We start from the raw sequence: 19,619 nt of genomic DNA on the forward strand, positions 1-19,619 counted from the left end.
GCTGAGTTTTCATGATTATACTACTTTCCAGCCAACATTAGCACAGCTCTCATACCACTGGGAAATTATTTTGTTCATTGTCTGTTATTTTGGGCATGCACATTCCCTATTGTGTCTTTTTTAAAAAGCATGTATCTAAACAATTCCTCCACCCTTTCTGGGATCTTTTATCATGGTCATCTCATTTTGTCATGGTTGTCCTGGTGAAGCTATCTAGATAGATGTTAAATCATACTTCCCGAGAAAGAGTAACAAAATGCACTTACTTTATTCTCGGTTCCAGAGAGATCAAAAGAGACCTCAGGGGTTTCACATATTGAAACATAGAAAGATCTGAGATTCAATGTGTGTCCTAAACCAGATGTTGTACACAGTTGGTTCCAAGTGCACAGGTGGATTGAAATAACCACACTTCTTAGAAAATACTCCTATTTTATTCCTTTGATTTATCAAATATGTTGTGTGACTCCCTAATCCTTTTGCTCTTCAAACAATTCTTCTTATTCTAATTAGAAAATGCCTATCAAATGCTGCATATAGAGTTAAAATACATAATGTCATATTTTCAAAGTTTGGAGAGAGAAAGAGAGAGAGTCTAAGTGTATGCATGAATATGCTTCTATATTTTGCAGATGGTGAGGGTAGATGTTTTACAGTGGATAAGACCATAAAGTTGCTGACTGCTACTAATTCAGTGAAGTTTCACCTTATTCCGCCACTATATACTTCATTTCAGGATGTCTCAACTGTCAGAACATCAAACTTGAGACTATATGCATTTTCCTTAACTGATTCCCCCTCAAGCAGATCATTTTCATTCTTTTTTTGCACTCAGACTCTTGAAACACTGTCCGTGGGCGAATGGAATAGATTTTTATTTGAATTGCTTTAGAGGGTTTCAGAATGACTGATTTTTTTAATTGCTTTTCTTTGGGACCCGTGAGGCTCTGTGCAGGTGCAGCAAGCTGCCCTGGTCATGTGAGTGTGTGTGTGTGTGTGTGTGTGTGTGTGTGTGTGTGCTTCTTTTATTTTAATCTTGGCCTTATTTCCAGCCAAGACCACCCATTAAGCCACAGTGCAGAGCATTTTGGTGACATGAATAAAATTTCCACAGAAAAGTGATTTTGCTTGGGAGGGCTTATAAGTGGAATTTAACTCCAGCTCCCTTTGCTCAAAAAAGGAATTAGAGCAATTCCCTATGTTGTTGATTCCTGCCTTTCACCACCTTTTTTTTTTTTTTTAATCCAAAGTGCATTGCCAATTTCCTTGGTGTATGTTGAAAAACAAAATCCTCAGGGTTCTGCATTCTACAATCAGTTTACAAGCTGACTTTTTCATTTGACTGACACATAGTCCATTTAAGAATGGTTGACTGGCACAAATACTTGTTTATTATTTATCATTGCCATGAGAGAAAAAAAAATACAAACTCAAAGCATATCCCAAAATTTCTCTTTTATCTCTTTAGTTCTTACCACAACTTTTACCACTTGGACACTTCTTTACTTTTCTTTCTTTCTTTTTTTTTTAAAGAGAGATTTTTGCAATAGGGTGCATGTGCTCACCAGAGAGACAGAGAGACAGAAAGCAAGAAATCATCCCCCAGGGGTATGGTTACACTGCAATCCCTTCTCCTCTATTCTCCTCTCAGAATTTTGGGTACACATGCATAGGCACCTGGCATGAGTTCTAAGCTGCCGGGTCTGAGACTTGAACCACAGTCAACTACATGGAAGTCCAATGATGTAATCATTACGCTATCTGCTGCTCCCATCACTTGGACATATTTATAAGATGGATCATCTGAGCATTGGAAGGTACAACCCATGTCTGAAAAAAAAAGAAAGTCTTAGCAGTCAACTCTTGCTTCTTTCATTGCTTGCCAGAGCATCCCTGAGAGTTGACTCCAAATAGTCCCTGAGACCGCCTAAAGCTTCATTCTTCAACACAAACCTCAAAACATCTTTAAGACTCAGGCTGGCTCATGTGGGCACTGTCAGCTGCAGAGACTTGGGAAGCTGTTTTCCATTGTAGCATGTTTTGGAGACCAAACTAACTGGGTCCAAGAACTCTCTTTTTTATCCTTTGTTTTGAATACTAATTAGCTGTTAAGTCAGATGGACTCCACTTTCTTATGATCTAATGTGACTCCACTGAAAGCAAGAACCAAGTTCTGTCTGTGATTGCTTTGTGCTAATAAATGCTGTTTGATGCATTCAACTACATGGAAGTCCAATGATGTAATCATTACGCTATCTGCTGCTCCCATCACTTGGACATATTTATAAGATGGATCATCTGAGCATTGGAAGGTACAACCCATGTCTGAAAAAAAAAGAAAGTCTTAGCAGTCAACTCTTGCTTCTTTCATTGCTTGCCAGAGCATCCCTGAGAGTTGACTCCAAATAGTCCCTGAGACCGCCTAAAGCTTCATTCTTCAACACAAACCTCAAAACATCTTTAAGACTCAGGCTGGCTCATGTGGGCACTGTCAGCTGCAGAGACTTGGGAAGCTGTTTTCCATTGTAGCATGTTTTGGAGACCAAACTAACTGGGTCCAAGAACTCTCTTTTTTATCCTTTGTTTTGAATACTAATTAGCTGTTAAGTCAGATGGACTCCACTTTCTTATGATCTAATGTGACTCCACTGAAAGCAAGAACCAAGTTCTGTCTGTGATTGCTTTGTGCTAATAAATGCTGTTTGATGCATAGGTCCAGAGTACTTCATGGATGCCTCATCCGCCATACGTTATGCAACCAACAGTAAGTGTTCTCAGTCACCTGAGGCTCAATATTTCTATTATCCAAGTGCAAGCTTTCATAATGCATAGAAGCTTTGGGGTAAAGCTTTTGTTATATCCTGTAATGTTTCAGGCAGCGATATTCCCTAGATGCAAGCTATTCCTGAACTTCTGCAAAAGCATGTACAACAGGTTGCTAGAGTCAGAGACAGAGGTAGATCCAGAGAAAAAGAATGAGAGAGAAACAAAGAGACAGAGAAAGGAGAGATGAAAGAACAAACTTTGTTGGAGGGAATAGCAATCAACCTCCCAAGTTCGTATCTACCATTTGTTATGAAGAAGGAATTTCTGCTTCATGCAGCAATTCAGAACTCTGGACAATTAAATCGATTATAAGTGGAAAGTTTTCTGTTTTTCTTCTCTTTCTGTTATGCTTCATTTTCTTGAGACACAGACTAATGTACTCTGAGGGCAATTTTGAGTATCCTGGTCAAGTGTTGACTTGAATATATGTGAAATATGAAGATAATTGTCTACTAATAAATAGAGGTCGATAGAAAGATAGCAGGGAGGTAGAAATTTTTTATTTTAACTAACCAAAATCACTTTTTTCTTCTCTAGTGGAAAATTTCTTCCAACAGTATTCAAATTCTATTTTCTGCTTCCTATATTTCCCATTTTCTTGTGCAAATATTATAGGAATTCCAAGTCAAAAGTATGACATGTAATAGGAGAATTTAGACTGAAGGCTAATGGTTTCATTTAGCTTTACCTAGGTATTCCCGATTTTCTAGCTCAATAGAAATATAAGATAGAGCTATTTCAATAGCACATTTATGAGAGCTCAAGGCAGGGGAAAAAACTCTAGACTCTAAGTTTTGTGACAAGGTCTCTGGTGTACTCTCCTAGCTATTCTCACATCTGTGCCTTTGTTTTCTCTTCTATCATTATACTTAACAGTGTTTTGAGGAGGACCAAATGAGAGAGTATGTGTGAAAATGATGTAAAAAGTATGTCACGCTGTGATTCAGTACCAATATTTCTATTATTGTTGAATGTGTTGTGCAAAGAAGTAATAATACATTTTAACCTTTTCTGAAAGGTTAAATGTAAACTTTGATTATTGAATGTGTTAGCTGTACAAAGAAGTGATGCTATGATTTAACCCTTTTAAAGTCAACTGAAATAAGATAGCACATATTAAAGACTCAGGAGCTAAATACACAGACATCCATATCTTGGACTCAGAGAGTGAAAATCTGGTTCTTATATTTGAGCTTCATCCATTTTATTTTTTAAATAAGAAATTTTCCATGATGCTCCTAACATTTTGATTATGTTTTGTATTTCAAGAATAAAATATATGTAGTTGATCACAGCCGAACTTTGGATTTTGCAAATCCTTCTACTTACTATTATTTACACACCTTGGGGGCTTCCTGAGTTCATCTGGTCTGTGTTCTATAAATCATACCAGTATGCAACAATTCCAGGCTATGCTTTTCTGTCCAAGTCATGAGGTAAAATTCAGTATGTACTGCCAAACCAATATATAGCATATAGCACAGACTGGGCCAACACAGGAAAAGGGAAGGAGTTCTGCCAACGTCTGAAGAGGAGACTTTCTTTAGAAGGAAACAACCACCTTCTTAAAAGAAAAAATAAAAAACATAATGTGTTCATCTGTAGAGAACTAATGCTAGCTTAATCTTCACATTGAGGTTAAGCATCATCTCTTTGTGGCCAAAAGGAATGCACATCTGGCAAAATCTATATGTAAGATTCTTTGGTACTTCTGGAGATCTTAGAAGGGAAAATGTTTGTCTGGGGCTTTATTACAGCTGGCAACTCAAAACCTTAGCAAAATGTTTTATATGCCATACGTTCTCCTCCACCACAGCCCAGTTCAGCTCTGCATTTGGGTGTATTATTTTTCACTACTTTTCCTCTAGCAATAGGTGTGTGTGTGTGTGTGTGTGTGTGTGTGTGTGTGTGTGTATACTTGTTGTCTTAGATACTCCTCACTATGGCTTCCAGATATCAGATTGCTTCCCACAACTAGGCTATGCATCACATGTGAGTTTAGGCCACTACATTTAAAATTAATATTTGTGGTTGGGGTGGATTTCTCAGCTCCTGTAGGCAGAGCCACCCACCCCTTTCTGTGTTGACTATAGAACCATTGGCTGAATAATGTCATGGAAAGATGGAGTTTGCACTATCAATCTTTGCCCTGTAACAGTCTTTCTGGTTGTCTATTTTACATAAATAACTTCACTCAACTGTCCCTAGTGTCGTCATCAAAGTGGGAGTTAAATTAATCACTCTATGATACTGAAATAGAAAACACATAAATGATCTAAGGCCAAGAAACAAAATACTGGATTTGAGAAGAATAAATGCATACTTCGATAACAAATCGCATGGATTCTTGGCTAGACATATTGGGATTGGAAACTCTTCCTAACTATGGGGCATTGGGCAATTTATTAAAGCTTTCTGAGTGACAGCTTCCTTATCTGTAATATGGACAAAATAGTATCTAAATAATATTGTGTTTTGTTCATTACATGAAATAAGACATTGAAGCTCATAAAATAGTTCCTAGCAAATAGCATACATCCAATAAATTATTATTTATTTGTATGAGTAGATTTCTCATTATGGTTTAGATTATACTGATTATATAAAATGAATGTTAATAGAGAGAGAAAATTGAGAAGAGCCCAAGTTAGCTGTTTATATTATATTCATAGTGCTTATTTAACTTCCTTTGCTAACGAGTTTGGTTGAGACAGCCTCTGCAGCATCAAATCAGACAAGTTATTGACTTTCGTACTTATTTCTCTTTGTTACTAAACTATTCAATCCCTAATACTTAACTCAAAATGCTCATTGTTTTCCTGGAGGTACATGACAAATGTATTCAACTTGTTAATATCTTTATCTCAAATACATTGACCATAATTCCAATTTGCTTGCGATTTTTCTCCTCATGTTTTCCTGCCACCCATGTTAAGAAAATCCCATGTATGAGCTCTCATTTAGAAGCCTGTCACGATGTCAGCAGACTAACTCCTGAGTTGGAGCCTGATGCATCCCCTTGGCCAGAAGCACTTCCAGTGTTCTCTCAGGCTTGACTTGAAGGGTTGAAGGGCTCTAAGATCTCCATTGGTTTGGTATCTGAAGAGAAATCAGTGTTTCAGAGAAGTTTTAAAATAAAGCATAGTACCCACATCTTTTAGCTAGGAGAGATGAATGACTAAACTGTAGGAGTCACAAGAGTTAAAAGAAAGTGAAATGATGGTAAGAAGAGAAGGGCACAGTAAAGGAATCAGAGAACAGAAACCATAAACATACTGGGGTCTTCAAAAAGTTTATGAAAAGGGACCAGCAAATAGGGTAGCGGTTAAAGCACTGGACTCCCTCATGACTGAATGTGATTCAAGGACCAGACACAGCTTGAAAAATTACCCCAGGCCTGTGTGTATGTGTGCTCAGAATCCTGAGAGGAAAAGGATGGAGAAGGAAGTACAGTGTGGTCATCCCCCCCAGGAGGTGATTTCTGACTTTGCCTCTCTCTGTCTTCTTGTAGTGAGTGCATGCACCCAATGACAAAAAAATGAAAAAGAAAAAGAAAACTTTATGGAAAATGCATATCATTAAAAACTGTGCATGAATTTTGGGGGCAACAAAATAAACTGAGATTTTAATTCCATTCACAGCCAGCGTTTTAAAGTACACTCAATGCGATGAAATTTGTCAACTAAATTTGTTTCTCTGGAGATTTAATATTCTAAGTCGTGTGCAATGTACTTTTTTTGTAGAATGAGAAAAAAGATTCTGGGAGAGAGAATCAAAGTCCTCTCACCTGGGTGCATTCTGGTGTTTGTGCAAGGAAACATGTCCGTCATTCGACCCTGGGACCTTAGTGTACTTCCCAGAAAGTTGTCAGACACCACTTACCGGAAGCAAGAGCATTTCTCTCTGCTCTTCATTGTTTACCTGAGCAGGCACGGAGGCGAGAGCCCTGTAAGACTAAATTAGGAATTTGCTTTTTTTGCAGCAAGGAAGTAAGAAATGCTGACTTTGTCATTGCAATCGGCTGTTTGTTTCTGCTTCTCAGCACAGGGTTCTGTGGTACACTTTGAAATCTCACTATTACACTGACAGAATTTTAATAGTTGATGGATTACACAAAATATCCACTCTACAGAGCAGCATGTCACATTGAAATGTCAAATGAATGCACAATTGAAATTCCCATGTTCCAATACATTGGATATTTTGTTAAATTTGTGTTACTGACAAGGAGAAAAGATGATAGCTCCCAAGAGGAAGCAAAGTCCCATTCCCTTAAATTCTATTTAGGCTTATTTGAATCATAAATCTTCTGTTCTTCCTATGGTTAGTGTGATTTTTGTCTCAGGGAGAAAGGTCAGCTTTCATTTTTACTTAATTACAAATTGGCTATCTAATTACAGTTTTCTAAGAAATCCGAGATGCCCTTATTGAATCATGGCATGATTTGTTATCATGCATGGCCAAATTATAATTTTTATGATTAATGAACTCTAAGTTTACTCCTTCAGAAAAAAATATAAGCTTTCTCTCTACAATAAAGCTATTTAAGAAAGCTCTTGAACACTTGATTTGGTCCTTTTTTTTCATAGAGATTTCTGCTACAGGGCACATGTGCTGGCCAGAGAGCAAGACAGAGACAGAGAGACAGAAAGTGAGAAATCACCCCCCAGGGGTATGGCCACACTGCAGTCCCTTCTCCATTCTCCTCTTGGGATTTTGGGCATGCAAGCAAACGTGCCTGACTTGAGTTTGAACTTGCCGAGTCCAGGGCTCAAACTGCAGTTGACTACGTGGGAGTCCAGCAATGTAACCATTACACTATCTGCTGGTCCCAATTTGGTCATTCTTTACCTTAAATTGGTAAGGCTTAAGACCTAATTTTAGAGGTTGTGTACTTCAAATTTGCAGATGTACTTTCTAAAAAAAGCATTATCACCAACTTTGAGAATTTTGTTCAGAAAGAAAAGTTTTTTCCTGTATCATCATTTTACCTCAACACCTGAGCTAAGGAAAATAATCATCAAAAAATAATGTTTTCATTAAGTAGCAAACAAGCAAAAAAGAGTAACAACCATCACCCTAAGCTATATATATTCTTTCTACCAGAAAGGAAATCAATTAAGGAAGAAAAACGTTAGAAGAGGCATTTTTCTTTCCATCCATCTTCTTTTAATTGTGCTTCTGAGTACAGTAAATATAAACAAAACAATTGCCATAGCAAGTCTTTTTGACACTTTAACTATTGTTAAAATCAGTGTTGGCTTTGCTATTATTAAATGTAAATTCAAAATTCTACAGTAATTTTTAAAAAATATTCTTAGGCAACTTTATTTAAAAAATAAAAAGCTTTAAACAAGCAAATTCAAGGTTCATCATTTAAAAGCATATAGAATATTAAAGAGTTTCCATGTTGGATCCTTCTCCTCTATTCTCCTCTTGGGATTTTAGGCACTCACACACATACGCCCAGTGTGAGTTTAAGCTGGTGGGTCCAGGAGTCGAACCACCATTGATTGCATGAAAGTCCAGCCACATAACCATTATGCCATGCTGGTCCCATGAAGTATGTTTTTTAAAAAGAATCAGGTAGAGAAACTGAATTAATTAAAAATCTTTGGAGAAGCTATTGAGATTCTCTTTTCCTTGCAAATACATATTCATGTATATTTAGGCATTTGTAATTAATTGTATAAGACTATATCATAATACACTATATTATATATTATATTATAATAATATAATATATTTCTTAGGGTGGCACTACCCTGCCATTTGATCATGATATATCTTTCTCAAAATTACTCTTCTGGACTGTACTTGTTAATATTTTATTTATTATTTTCACATCTATTTTTTAAATAAGATTATTATCTATATTCCCTTTTAGGTGTGCTTTTTTTTTTTTGGTCAGGTTTGAATATTAGAGTCATTGTAAAAATAATGAGAAAGATTCCTGGAACAATTTTTTATTCTTTTTTTAGAGAGAGATTTTTTTCTATAAGATTCATGTGCTCACCAGAAAGACAGAATGATAGAGAGACAGAAAACAGGAAATCAAATCACCCCCGGAGGGTGGCCACACTGTAATCCCTTCTCCTCCATTCTCCTCTTGGGATTTTGGGATGCACGCACACGTGTCTGGTGTGAGTTTAAAGCTGCTGAGCTGTGGATTCAAACTACGGTAGTCCAGCAAAGTAATTATTATGCCATCTCTTGGTCCCAATACTGGAACAATTTTAAGTTGCATTGGAAGTATCTATTCTTGAAGAGTGAAAAGAACTCACATGCAAAGCCATCCTGACTTTTGAGAAGTATTTATTCCATCAAACACAGTTTTTTAAAAAAATAATTATTTAACTTTATTTTAGTGATTTTTATTTGAGCAGAGAGGGACAGAGTGATAGAGAGAGAAAGAGAGAGAGAGAGGGAAAGTGAGAAAGCAAGCCGCCAGGTCCTGTCCTCAAACTGTGGTCAGCTATGTGTGAGTCCAGCGCCCTTAAATACCACGCCACCTGCCCGCCCCATTAAACCCAGTTTTAAAAAATAATTACTCTTTTCAGACATAATCTTAAGAGACTAGAAGTTTATAATCCATTTTCATATTGGTGAATAAAATGAGTAATTAAGAGTTCTATTAGAGGTTGACATCATAGTGCAGCTATAATGAGCTGCTAAAGAAAAGCTGGATTCCACATGGAGACTGGGGTTCGAATTACCAACCTGATACACTGGAAATATTCTGGACACAAGTTTCAATGTCCAGGATCAACCAGGCTAAAAGACTGGAGGAAGGGGAATTGTGGTATGATTGGACCCTGTGGGGGATAGGGGTTCATTTCTCTCTCTTCCTCTCTCTCTTTCTCTCACTCTTTCTCTCTCACACAATTGTTGCATAGTTGGTGATTTAGTTGCTAAATGACCAAAATAATTGGTCATTTAGCAAATGATGAAACACCATGCACATTTGTTTTAACCAGATTGGTATTATTAGCTACTCTATGACTGGACGTTGATCTTTGGGACTATATAAATCTTAAATTAAATATAGTGAAAAGTGAAAATAATCTGTCATCAACTATTTAATAAGGAATTGCTGGATATTAACTAGTTGTATATCAATAACTTATCATGTTTAAGAAAATATAGAGTTTATTTTATACCTTTCCTGTGGTGAAATTTGAAGATTTCCCTCAAATTTTCATTTCATTTAGCATTTCTTTTCCTGAGCTTTAACTGTACTGACTTTTCATTTTAGGAAATTGAGACACTTGAGTTTAATTTTTTAAAAGTCAGTAAATAATAAACAAGTATTTTTGAGCATCAAATACTTACACAGTATTCTTGTAGGTACGTGGAAATAAAGCACAGTAAACAAATCCTCAAGGTATGCAGTCTGCTCGTGGAGAAACATTTTATTTTTTTTTTTGCCTTAGGGCGTGTGTGCTCGCTGGAGAGAAAGAGACAGTAAGAGAGAAATGAGAAATCACCCCCCCGCCCCCAGGGGTATGGCCACACAGCAATCCCTTCTCCTCCATTCTTCTCCTGGGATCTTGGGCACACACACACATATGTGCCCAGCATGATTTTCAAGCCACCATGTCCGGGACTCAAACTGCATTCAGCTCTCTGGGAGTCTGCTGGCCCCAATATTTTTGCTTTCTTTGTTTTCAGGTCAACTTTAAAATAATCAGCTAATTTTACTGCTATTATTTCTACCAAAAAAGAAATGTCCATGAGAAACCTGTCCATTCTTAAATGTGCCAGACATGTCTTCCATTCTGCAAACAAGCTGGCATCAATGTGTTTTAAAACCAGTATCCAGTGAGTTCATTTAGCACAAAATGAGGCTACAGAGTCTAATGTGGTGATTATACAGGAGACTTACCTCACCAAAGGATGCATTTTTCCAGGAACGTCAGAACAAATTCTCATGTTCATCATGTCATTTTCTCATCTCCGTACACAATGCCAGATACCTTCTGATTCATTCTTTCTCCTTGTCTTCTGTGAAGAGATTTTTTTATTTGTACCAGATTTCTACCATTGTATCACATTTCCCTATTAAACGCCCTGAGTCACTTTATTCTTTTAAGGGCATAAATTGAAAGTGTATGATGACTTCTAATTCATTCTATGGACTTGGAGCTGGTCTTTGATAGTTTTAATGAAACTGCCAGCTGCCACCGTTCCTAATTGTGGGCACTATTTCACTTTGGAAGCCTTCAGTCCTCTATCTCCTTGCTTGGTTGTCTTTTCTTGATTATGCAGACTTCGAATTAAATTGATCTGAATAGAGTCTTTAGTCTGATCTTTTAAAGAGCTTGCATGAATTCCCATGTTGACTTCATGTTATTACTGTAGCTTTTCATGTTTTTATTTTTGTTAAGGTGGCTACTACTTTTGCTACCCAAATAACTTTCTTTGAATAACTCTGAACTGCAATTGCTTTTTCTTTGCCTTGCAGGTACTACAGTGCAACCATCCTGCAGATGTCTGGTGTCGAAGATGATAGACTCGCAATATGGCTGGCTTCAGTGACGGCCTTCACAAATTTCATTTTCACTCTCGTGGGAGTCTGGCTTGTTGAGAAAGTGGGCCGCAGAAAGCTTACCTTTGGTAGTTTAGCAGGTAAGTGGCTAGATGAAGATTTCAATATCAACTTCTTTATAGTGATGACAAGCTAACCTTCCAAGAGACAATACTGATACCACTTTTGATACTGGTTTCTTAGCTAAACAATATAAAAAAGAACTCACATGCAAAGCCATCCTGACTTTTGAGAAGTATTTATTCCATCAAACACAGTTTTTTAAAAAAATAATTATTTAACTTTATTTTAGTGATTTTTATTTGAGCAGAGAGGGACAGAGTGATAGAGAGAGAAAGAGAGAGAGAGAGGGAAAGTGAGAAAGCAAGCCGCCAGGTCCTGTCCTCAAACTGTGGTCAGCTATGTGTGAGTCCAGCGCCCTTAAATACCACGCCACCTGCCCGCCCCATTAAACCCAGTTTTAAAAAATAATTACTCTTTTCAGACATAATCTTAAGAGACTAGAAGTTTATAATCCATTTTCATATTGGTGAATAAAATGAGTAATTAAGAGTTCTATTAGAGGTTGACATCATAGTGCAGCTATAATGAGCTGCTAAAGAAAAGCTGGATTCCACATGGAGACTGGGGTTCGAATTACCAACCTGATACACTGGAAATATTCTGGACACAAGTTTCAATGTCCAGGATCAACCAGGCTAAAAGACTGGAGGAAGGGGAATTGTGGTATGATTGGACCCTGTGGGGGATAGGGGTTCATTTCTCTCTCTTCCTCTCTCTCTTTCTCTCACTCTTTCTCTCTCACACAATTGTTGCATAGTTGGTGATTTAGTTGCTAAATGACCAAAATAATTGGTCATTTAGCAAATGATGAAACACCATGCACATTTGTTTTAACCAGATTGGTATTATTAGCTACTCTATGACTGGACGTTGATCTTTGGGACTATATAAATCTTAAATTAAATATAGTGAAAAGTGAAAATAATCTGTCATCAACTATTTAATAAGGAATTGCTGGATATTAACTAGTTGTATATCAATAACTTATCATGTTTAAGAAAATATAGAGTTTATTTTATACCTTTCCTGTGGTGAAATTTGAAGATTTCCCTCAAATTTTCATTTCATTTAGCATTTCTTTTCCTGAGCTTTAACTGTACTGACTTTTCATTTTAGGAAATTGAGACACTTGAGTTTAATTTTTTAAAAGTCAGTAAATAATAAACAAGTATTTTTGAGCATCAAATACTTACACAGTATTCTTGTAGGTACGTGGAAATAAAGCACAGTAAACAAATCCTCAAGGTATGCAGTCTGCTCGTGGAGAAACATTTTAGTTTTAGACTTTTTTGCCTTAGGGTGTGTGTGCTTACTGGAGAAAGACTGACAGAGATACTGAGAGGGAAAGTGAAAAATCACCCCTTGGGGGGATGGCCATGCCACAATCCCTTTGCCTTCATTCTCCTTGGGCACACATGCACACTTGCCCACTGTGATTTTTAAGCCACCATATCCAGGACTCTGTGATTGCCCATATGGGAGTCCAGTGATGTTTCCACTACACCGTCTGCTGGCCCCGTGTAGAAAATTTTTATATTCTGGGACCAGCAGTTAGCATAATGGCTATGTCACTGGACTCCCATGTAGTCCACCGCGGTTCGCGTCCCGGACCCGGTGGCTTAAACTCACGCCGGGCGTGTGTGCATGCGTGCCTAAGATCCCAAGAGGAGAATGGAGGAGAAGGGATTGTGGCATGGCCATCCCCCCGGGGGGGGGTGATTTCTCGCTTTCTATCTCTCTGTCTCTGTCTGTCTGGCGAGCGCACACGCCCTATAGCAAAAACCTCTCAAAAAAAAAATTTTTATATTCTGAAGTGATTGGACTAAAAATATGCAGCTAAAAATGTGTTAAATGTTCAGCAACTATGTAGCTTTGAAAGTGAGCCAGTATTCATGAACAGTGAAGGACAAGGAAGAAGTAAAACAAATATGACCTTAAAAAAATGGAATGAAAAAAAAAAAGATGGAATGGTGTTTGTGGATTAGGAAAACTGAGGGAATTTTAGATGAAAATTATACACAGAAAGCATAAGAGGGAGAGTCTCAAGTTATTTCAGGGCCAGTGAAGCAAACCCCCTTCCATTAAGTGAAATATTTGTGTTAAAGATTTAAGGAGACAATTTGGTAGGAAAAGTAAATCATGGTTTATTGAAGTATGAATTTCCTTTAGTCTAATCTGGTAGACTTTCATCCTCATTACTTTTTAGCTTGCAATGCCAATACCATTGCGTAGAATTTAGATGTACTTGCAAAATGTAAAACAAAAAGAGTGAGTTATATCACTGATGTGTGTGACAAAGCCATAATTTCTAGTGAAATCACGGATAAATCCATTATGAATGAAAAAAATAATTTTGATGCATTATAAAAATTCCCTTATGCAAAGGTTCTGTACATAAAGTCACTTTATAGCCATAAAAATATTTTTTGTGTAATTTTTATCCCAGAAGCAAGTAGAGATTCTAAAAGCTTTTGGAAATAACCTTTCTGCTGTCAAGATTCCTGGTCTCTATGTACAAGAGTATCTAGAAGAAGTCATGATTCCAGAATCTTTCAAAATCCAAAAATATGCTCCTGCACTTTTTAAAACAGCCCTCAGGTCATGTGCCACGTGGTAGGCACCAACACATCTCCACAATACTTAGATCTGTGTCTAGATTGCCACTGTCACTGTAACCTGTCCCATTCAAATTGGCACTGCTTAAAGTATACCAACTCCAGGGACCAGCTGTTGGCATAATGGCTATGTCACTGAACTTCCATGTAGTCGACTGTGGTTCAAGTCCCAACCCAGTGGCTTAAACTCACGCCAGGCATGTGTGCATGCATGCCCAAGATCCTGAGAGGAGAATGAAGGAGAAGGTATTGTGGCGTGGCCATCACCCTTGGGAGTTGATTTCTCGCTTCTGTCTCTCTGTCTCTCTCTGCCTTTCTGGCCAGCACACATGCTCTATAGCAAAAACCTCTCCAAAAAAAAAAAAAAAAATCCCAGCTCCATTACAGTGGGTCAAGGTGTCTATGTGTTTGTTTGATATGTGTGCACATGGTCTATCTGCATTTGGTTTTATGTTATTTTTTAAATATTTTTTATTTAACTTTATTATTTTTACTATTATTCTGATTTGACCAAGAGAAAAAAAGAAAAAGGGAAAGTGAGAATGCAAGCTGCCAGGTCTGGGACTCGAACCACAAGTTGACCATGTGGGAATCCCGTGCCCTTAACCATGCCACCTGCCGCCCTGGGTTTATATTATTTTATTATGGACCTTTGAAAAGAAGAAGTAGCTCAATATACAATATATCACATTTTAGAATGTAGACACAGCATCCTAAACACAGAACTTACAGCTGCCGAGAGACAAAATTTCAGTATCACATGACTTTCAATATGTCCTTGAGTAGTAGTTAGAATTTCTTCATTACTTCATCAGGAAACTAGAATGTCATTATCTTACCAGTTCCTTCATAAGAATGCTGATGACATTACTTTCTTAATAGATATTTAACATATTCAATATATTTAAATGGAAATACAGTGTTACATATCCAATCTATTGAAGTCTTATTTCCTAAAGTAAGCAAATATGCAGGTAAAATAAAATCCATGTCAAACTTTCTAGAAAACAGTAAGTTACCAGGGCAACATAATCATATGGAGATAAAGTAAATCATTAATTTTATAAATGTTGCCAGGACAACAGACACTACACATGAAGTCACTGAAGAATTAAGGATAAGGGGACAAACAGTATATAAAATTATTTATTCGTTCACAGCAAATTAGAATAAAGTGTCCACCGATATCTAACTTTAAAACAGCTATGTAAAACATGTGGGTCTTCATTAAATATGAGCAGGTCAAATGTTGAGAGGATTTCTAAATACCAAATGATATTATATATATTCCTTGTCTTTCAGAAGGTCACTGAGACGCTATTTTACTTTAAAGATTGACCTTTGCTAGGTTAGTCCTGGAGAGCCTAGTAATTTTTATCTAGGTGCTATGTCTGCTCAGCATTATGGTTAGTCGTGTTGCCTAGCTTGGATTTTGTAGGGCAATTAATTAGGATGTAGCAGTGAGGAAGGTAGATAAACAGATAGCAAAGAAGGGTGCCATATAGTGTGTGTGTGTGTGTGTGTGTGTGTGTGTGTGTGTGTGTGTGTGTGTGTGTGTGTGTGTGTGTGTGTGTGTGTGTGTGTGTGTGTGCGTGTGTGTGTGTGTCTGTACGAGTCAGTCAGACATGCTTTGAAAATAGACCTGTCTAGTTTCATTAATGTAAGAAATAATACCGGTAGAGCTACATTTTTCAAAATAGTACCTCAAATGCAAGGGAAATACGTTCAGACTTTCTCCTGCCTAAGAAAACTTACCCAAACTAAGAATTAAACTTCCATTTTCTCTCTGTTTTAATGCTCAGTATGTCCCTCCTAACTACACTTTAAGTGACAAAACAGATGAGGATATTCACTTATGATTAACAGCTGAGATACGTGCAAATACACAAGTCATAAAGATGAGTTATTTGCTGCACTGGGCAGTAGAGAAATAACAGGCTTCACAGAGGAGATAGCTCTTGAACTTGGTTTTGACACATAGATTTTTAATCAGACAGCAAGAGTGTCCTGAGCAAAGGAGACACTAGGTTGTAGCCAAGGCTTTGGTCTGTTCCTCATGCGTGATAGTGGATGAGTAGCTGACAGCGGGCCAGGTATTTCCAGAGGTTACCTGGTGCCCCTCATGTGGAGGAACAGGCATGACATCTATGTGCCCTTCAAGAGCTAAAGCACAGAAAGTATCACTTAATTGTGAATCAGGGCTGTGGTCTTCTGTCCTAGTCAACATGGCGTCTGCTCCTTGCGATCTGCCTGCATTTCGGAGCCAACCTTCTCCACCACTGTCTGGTGTGCTTCTTGAACTCTCCACTCAGAAGTGAAGGGCACATGCAGGCAGGTTTTGATATCCCACGGCTATCATAGAATAATTACCACAACCTCTGTGCAGAGCTAACTTAATTCTAGTTCTCTGAGCACCCCACTGGAATTGGGATTCCTATTTCTCCAGAACCCCCAGAGTGCTTAGTATTTCTCTAACTGTCATGATATTCATGGTTAAGTCATTCAAGTAACAAAGTAAAGAGATTGACACTCTTAAGAAAAAAAAAATACTACTTAAGAAAAAAAAATACTATATATATATATATATTTGGCAGATGTTTTTGTTATAGGGCATGTGTACTCACCAGGAAGACAGAGAAACAAAGAGACAGAAAGTAAGGAATCACCACCACCACCACCCCCAGGAGGGATGGCCACACCGCAATCCCTTCTTCATTCTCCTCCTGGGATTTTGGGCACACACTCACACGCGCCCAGCATGAGCTTAAGCCACTGGATTGGAAACTCAAACCGCAGTCAACTACATGGGAGTCCAACAACATAGCCATTATGCCAGCTGCTGTTCCCTGCATATAGTATTTTTGTTTCATTTGTTTGTTTTCCCTATAATGGAATTACTTTGGAAGATGATTTTTAGGAAGGCCATCTCAGAATAGAAAATTTCAAAAATTCCTTCTTCAGGAAAAAATTTCAGAGGCAGCTTATTAGTCAGATGAGAAAAATGTGCATCTGGTTGTATTCACATCCTAGATAGCTAAGTAAATGGAACATTGAATGATTGATGGACGATCATACAGACAGGTAAACAGATAATAAGTATCTTATCCTGTAACATATGACATATCTGATTAAGGAACCATGTTCTTCACTAAGTCTTTTTGTTCCTCCATTTCTGCTTCCTTCTACTTGCTGGGAAGTCTGAAAAGGGTTTGGGTGCTCTTCTGTGCTCATCATAAAGTTCTCGAATGTAGTGTTTATAATATATTTATGCAATTATCAGCCATGTTGGATCATTATAGGCAAATGCTATAGATACAGAAGATTTTTCTCCTCTAGGATTTTTCTCTATCTTCTCTTTTGCTTCCTAAAAATCTGAAAAATTAATAGGCCCACTTGTTGAAACAAGCAGCGGCCCTAGTTTTCACTATGATTCAAGAAAACATTCTACTTGACTTGAACAAACAGTCCATTCGAAAAGTATTGTATTTGTGAGAACAGAACCAGTTCTACATCCAGTGTGACCTCCTTTTCCACTGGCACTTCTCTTTTTATTTTTGGTACCAGTATGCATCTGAATAAAAAGAGATAGCTACCCTCTTCCACCCAAGCAAATGAGTAATAAGGACCCTGCCCAGTCTTAGAAAGGAGTTGAAGTTACTTACAGTTAAAGACACATCCAAAAAGCTACAATAAGGAGTAAGGAAACTACATAAAAGTGGAAATAAATCTGTTAAAAGCTTAGACTATGGGTAGTGAGTACAATGGGACATTTCATTTTTATCTTGAGTTTTCTGTAACAAGGTCAATATGGTGTCGAAAAAGAAAGCAATATTATCATGTTGCTGACATGAAGTATGCCAATTGGCCTAGAAAGGATTGTGTTTTCTGCTGTTATTATTATTTTTTTTTAATTTGGTAGGAAAAAATTGCAATGGTATGAAGTTATCTGTCAGCCTACTGTTTAAATAGAAGTTCTGTGTGTGGGGGAAAAAAAAAAAAAAAAAACAACTTTTTTTTTTTTTTAATACTATACAGCGTGTGTGCTCAATAGAGACAGAGAGAGAGTGAAAATGCATTTCACCGGGGAGTATGGTCACACTGTAATCTCTTTTCTTCCACCATTCTCCTCCTGGGATTTTGGGCACACACATGCACATGGCTTGATATTTTGCTTCTTTTTTTTTTTTTAAGGATTTTGTCATAAGGTGTGCATGCTCACACAAGAGAGGGAGAGACACAGAGAGAGGGATAATGAAAAATTGTCTCCCCTGGGGGATGGCCACACTGCAATCCCTTCTTCTTCTTCTTTCTCCTCTCAGGATTTTGGGCATGTATACACACTCACCCAGTGTATTTTTTTTTTTAATTTTCTTCTTTTCCTAAAATTATTTTATTTAATTTTATTCATCATTATTATTATTGTTTTTTAATTTGACTGAAAAACAGAAAGAGAAGGAAAGTGAGAAAGCAAGCCGCCAGAACCAGGACTCAAACTGTGGCTGACCACGTGGAAGTCCAATGTCTTAACCACCATGCCACATGCTAGCCCCACTCAGCAAGATTTTCAAGCTGCCAAATGTAGGACTGGAACTGTGGTCAGCCATGTGAGATCCAGTGTCTTATCCAGCACACCACCTGCTGTCTTCTAGCTTGATTTTTCAAGCTGTGGGGTCAGGACTTGACCTGCACAGCCAGCCATGTGGGATCCAGTGCCCTTAACTACCATGCTACCGGCTAGCCCAGATCTCTCTTTTATTAACTCTCCGTAACAACTGAGCAAAAGGCTAGCTTTTACTTTTGTAAAGAACTATATAGATCATCTCAATAAAAAAATTTCAGGTGCATAAGTTTTTCATGACCTAGATAGATATGACAATGACACTTGGTAGTTCTGATTGGTTAATATGTGACTCATTTGATGTTTCACTTCTCTGTAGTCTTAGCCAGGAATTTATTAAAATTATGCCATGGACTGTTGTATCACCCAGGCAAAGTTTGCTTTTCTTTCAGATTTTTCAAAAGGAAAAGGAGGATAAAGAAAATGCTAGAAACAAAAAAACCTTTAACTTCTGTGGGTTTTGCCTATAAGTGGCTACAAGATTGTCCAATTTGTATGAGAACTTTCCTCAAGAAAATTCTCTAAAATTTCTTTAGTGCTTTCAGAAGAACCTGAACACATACTCAGTTGGAATTCTATTGGGCGTGCCTGTCTCCCTGTGTTTCTAGAGAAATAAATGATTTGACTTTTAAAAACGTTTTTAAAAGATTAATGGTATAAATTAGAATGAGAGGGAAATGAATCAAAGTATGAAGCAGGTGAAATAGGAAAACTACCAAGGGGATATTTAAGAATATGGAGGGAGTCTGGGACAAAACTGCCTGCCATTGAGTGAGAGGTAAATTTGACCTAAAATACTGATAGCAGAAGTGAGACCAATTGGGAACCAGCAGTTAGCGTAATGGCTATGTCGCTGGACTCCCACGTAGCCGACCGCGGTTCGCGTCTCGGACCCGGTGGCTTAAATCTCACGCCGGGCGTGTGTGCGTGCGTGCCCAAGATCCCGAGA

General features: G+C 37.6%; 1 protein-coding gene across 6 annotated transcripts in view; it reads left to right on the forward strand.

The window, feature by feature from the left end:
* RBMS3 (RNA binding motif single stranded interacting protein 3) overlaps positions 1–19,619 on the forward strand; it is a 638,647-nt gene that overhangs the window by 516,224 nt on the left and 102,804 nt on the right. For all 6 annotated transcript variants that reach the window (XM_006158950.2, XM_006158951.2, XM_027775939.1 and 3 more), the window contains one exon: positions 2,714–2,764. In XM_006158950.2, the coding sequence (XP_006159012.1) occupies positions 2,714–2,764 (51 nt within the window). The remainder of the gene's footprint in view (positions 1–2,713; positions 2,765–19,619) is intronic.

Source organism: Tupaia chinensis, unplaced genomic scaffold (genome assembly GCF_000334495.1).
Source record: "Tupaia chinensis unplaced genomic scaffold, TupChi_1.0 Scaffold000617_1, whole genome shotgun sequence".
In the NCBI taxonomy this organism is placed as follows: Eukaryota; Metazoa; Chordata; class Mammalia; order Scandentia; family Tupaiidae; genus Tupaia; species Tupaia belangeri.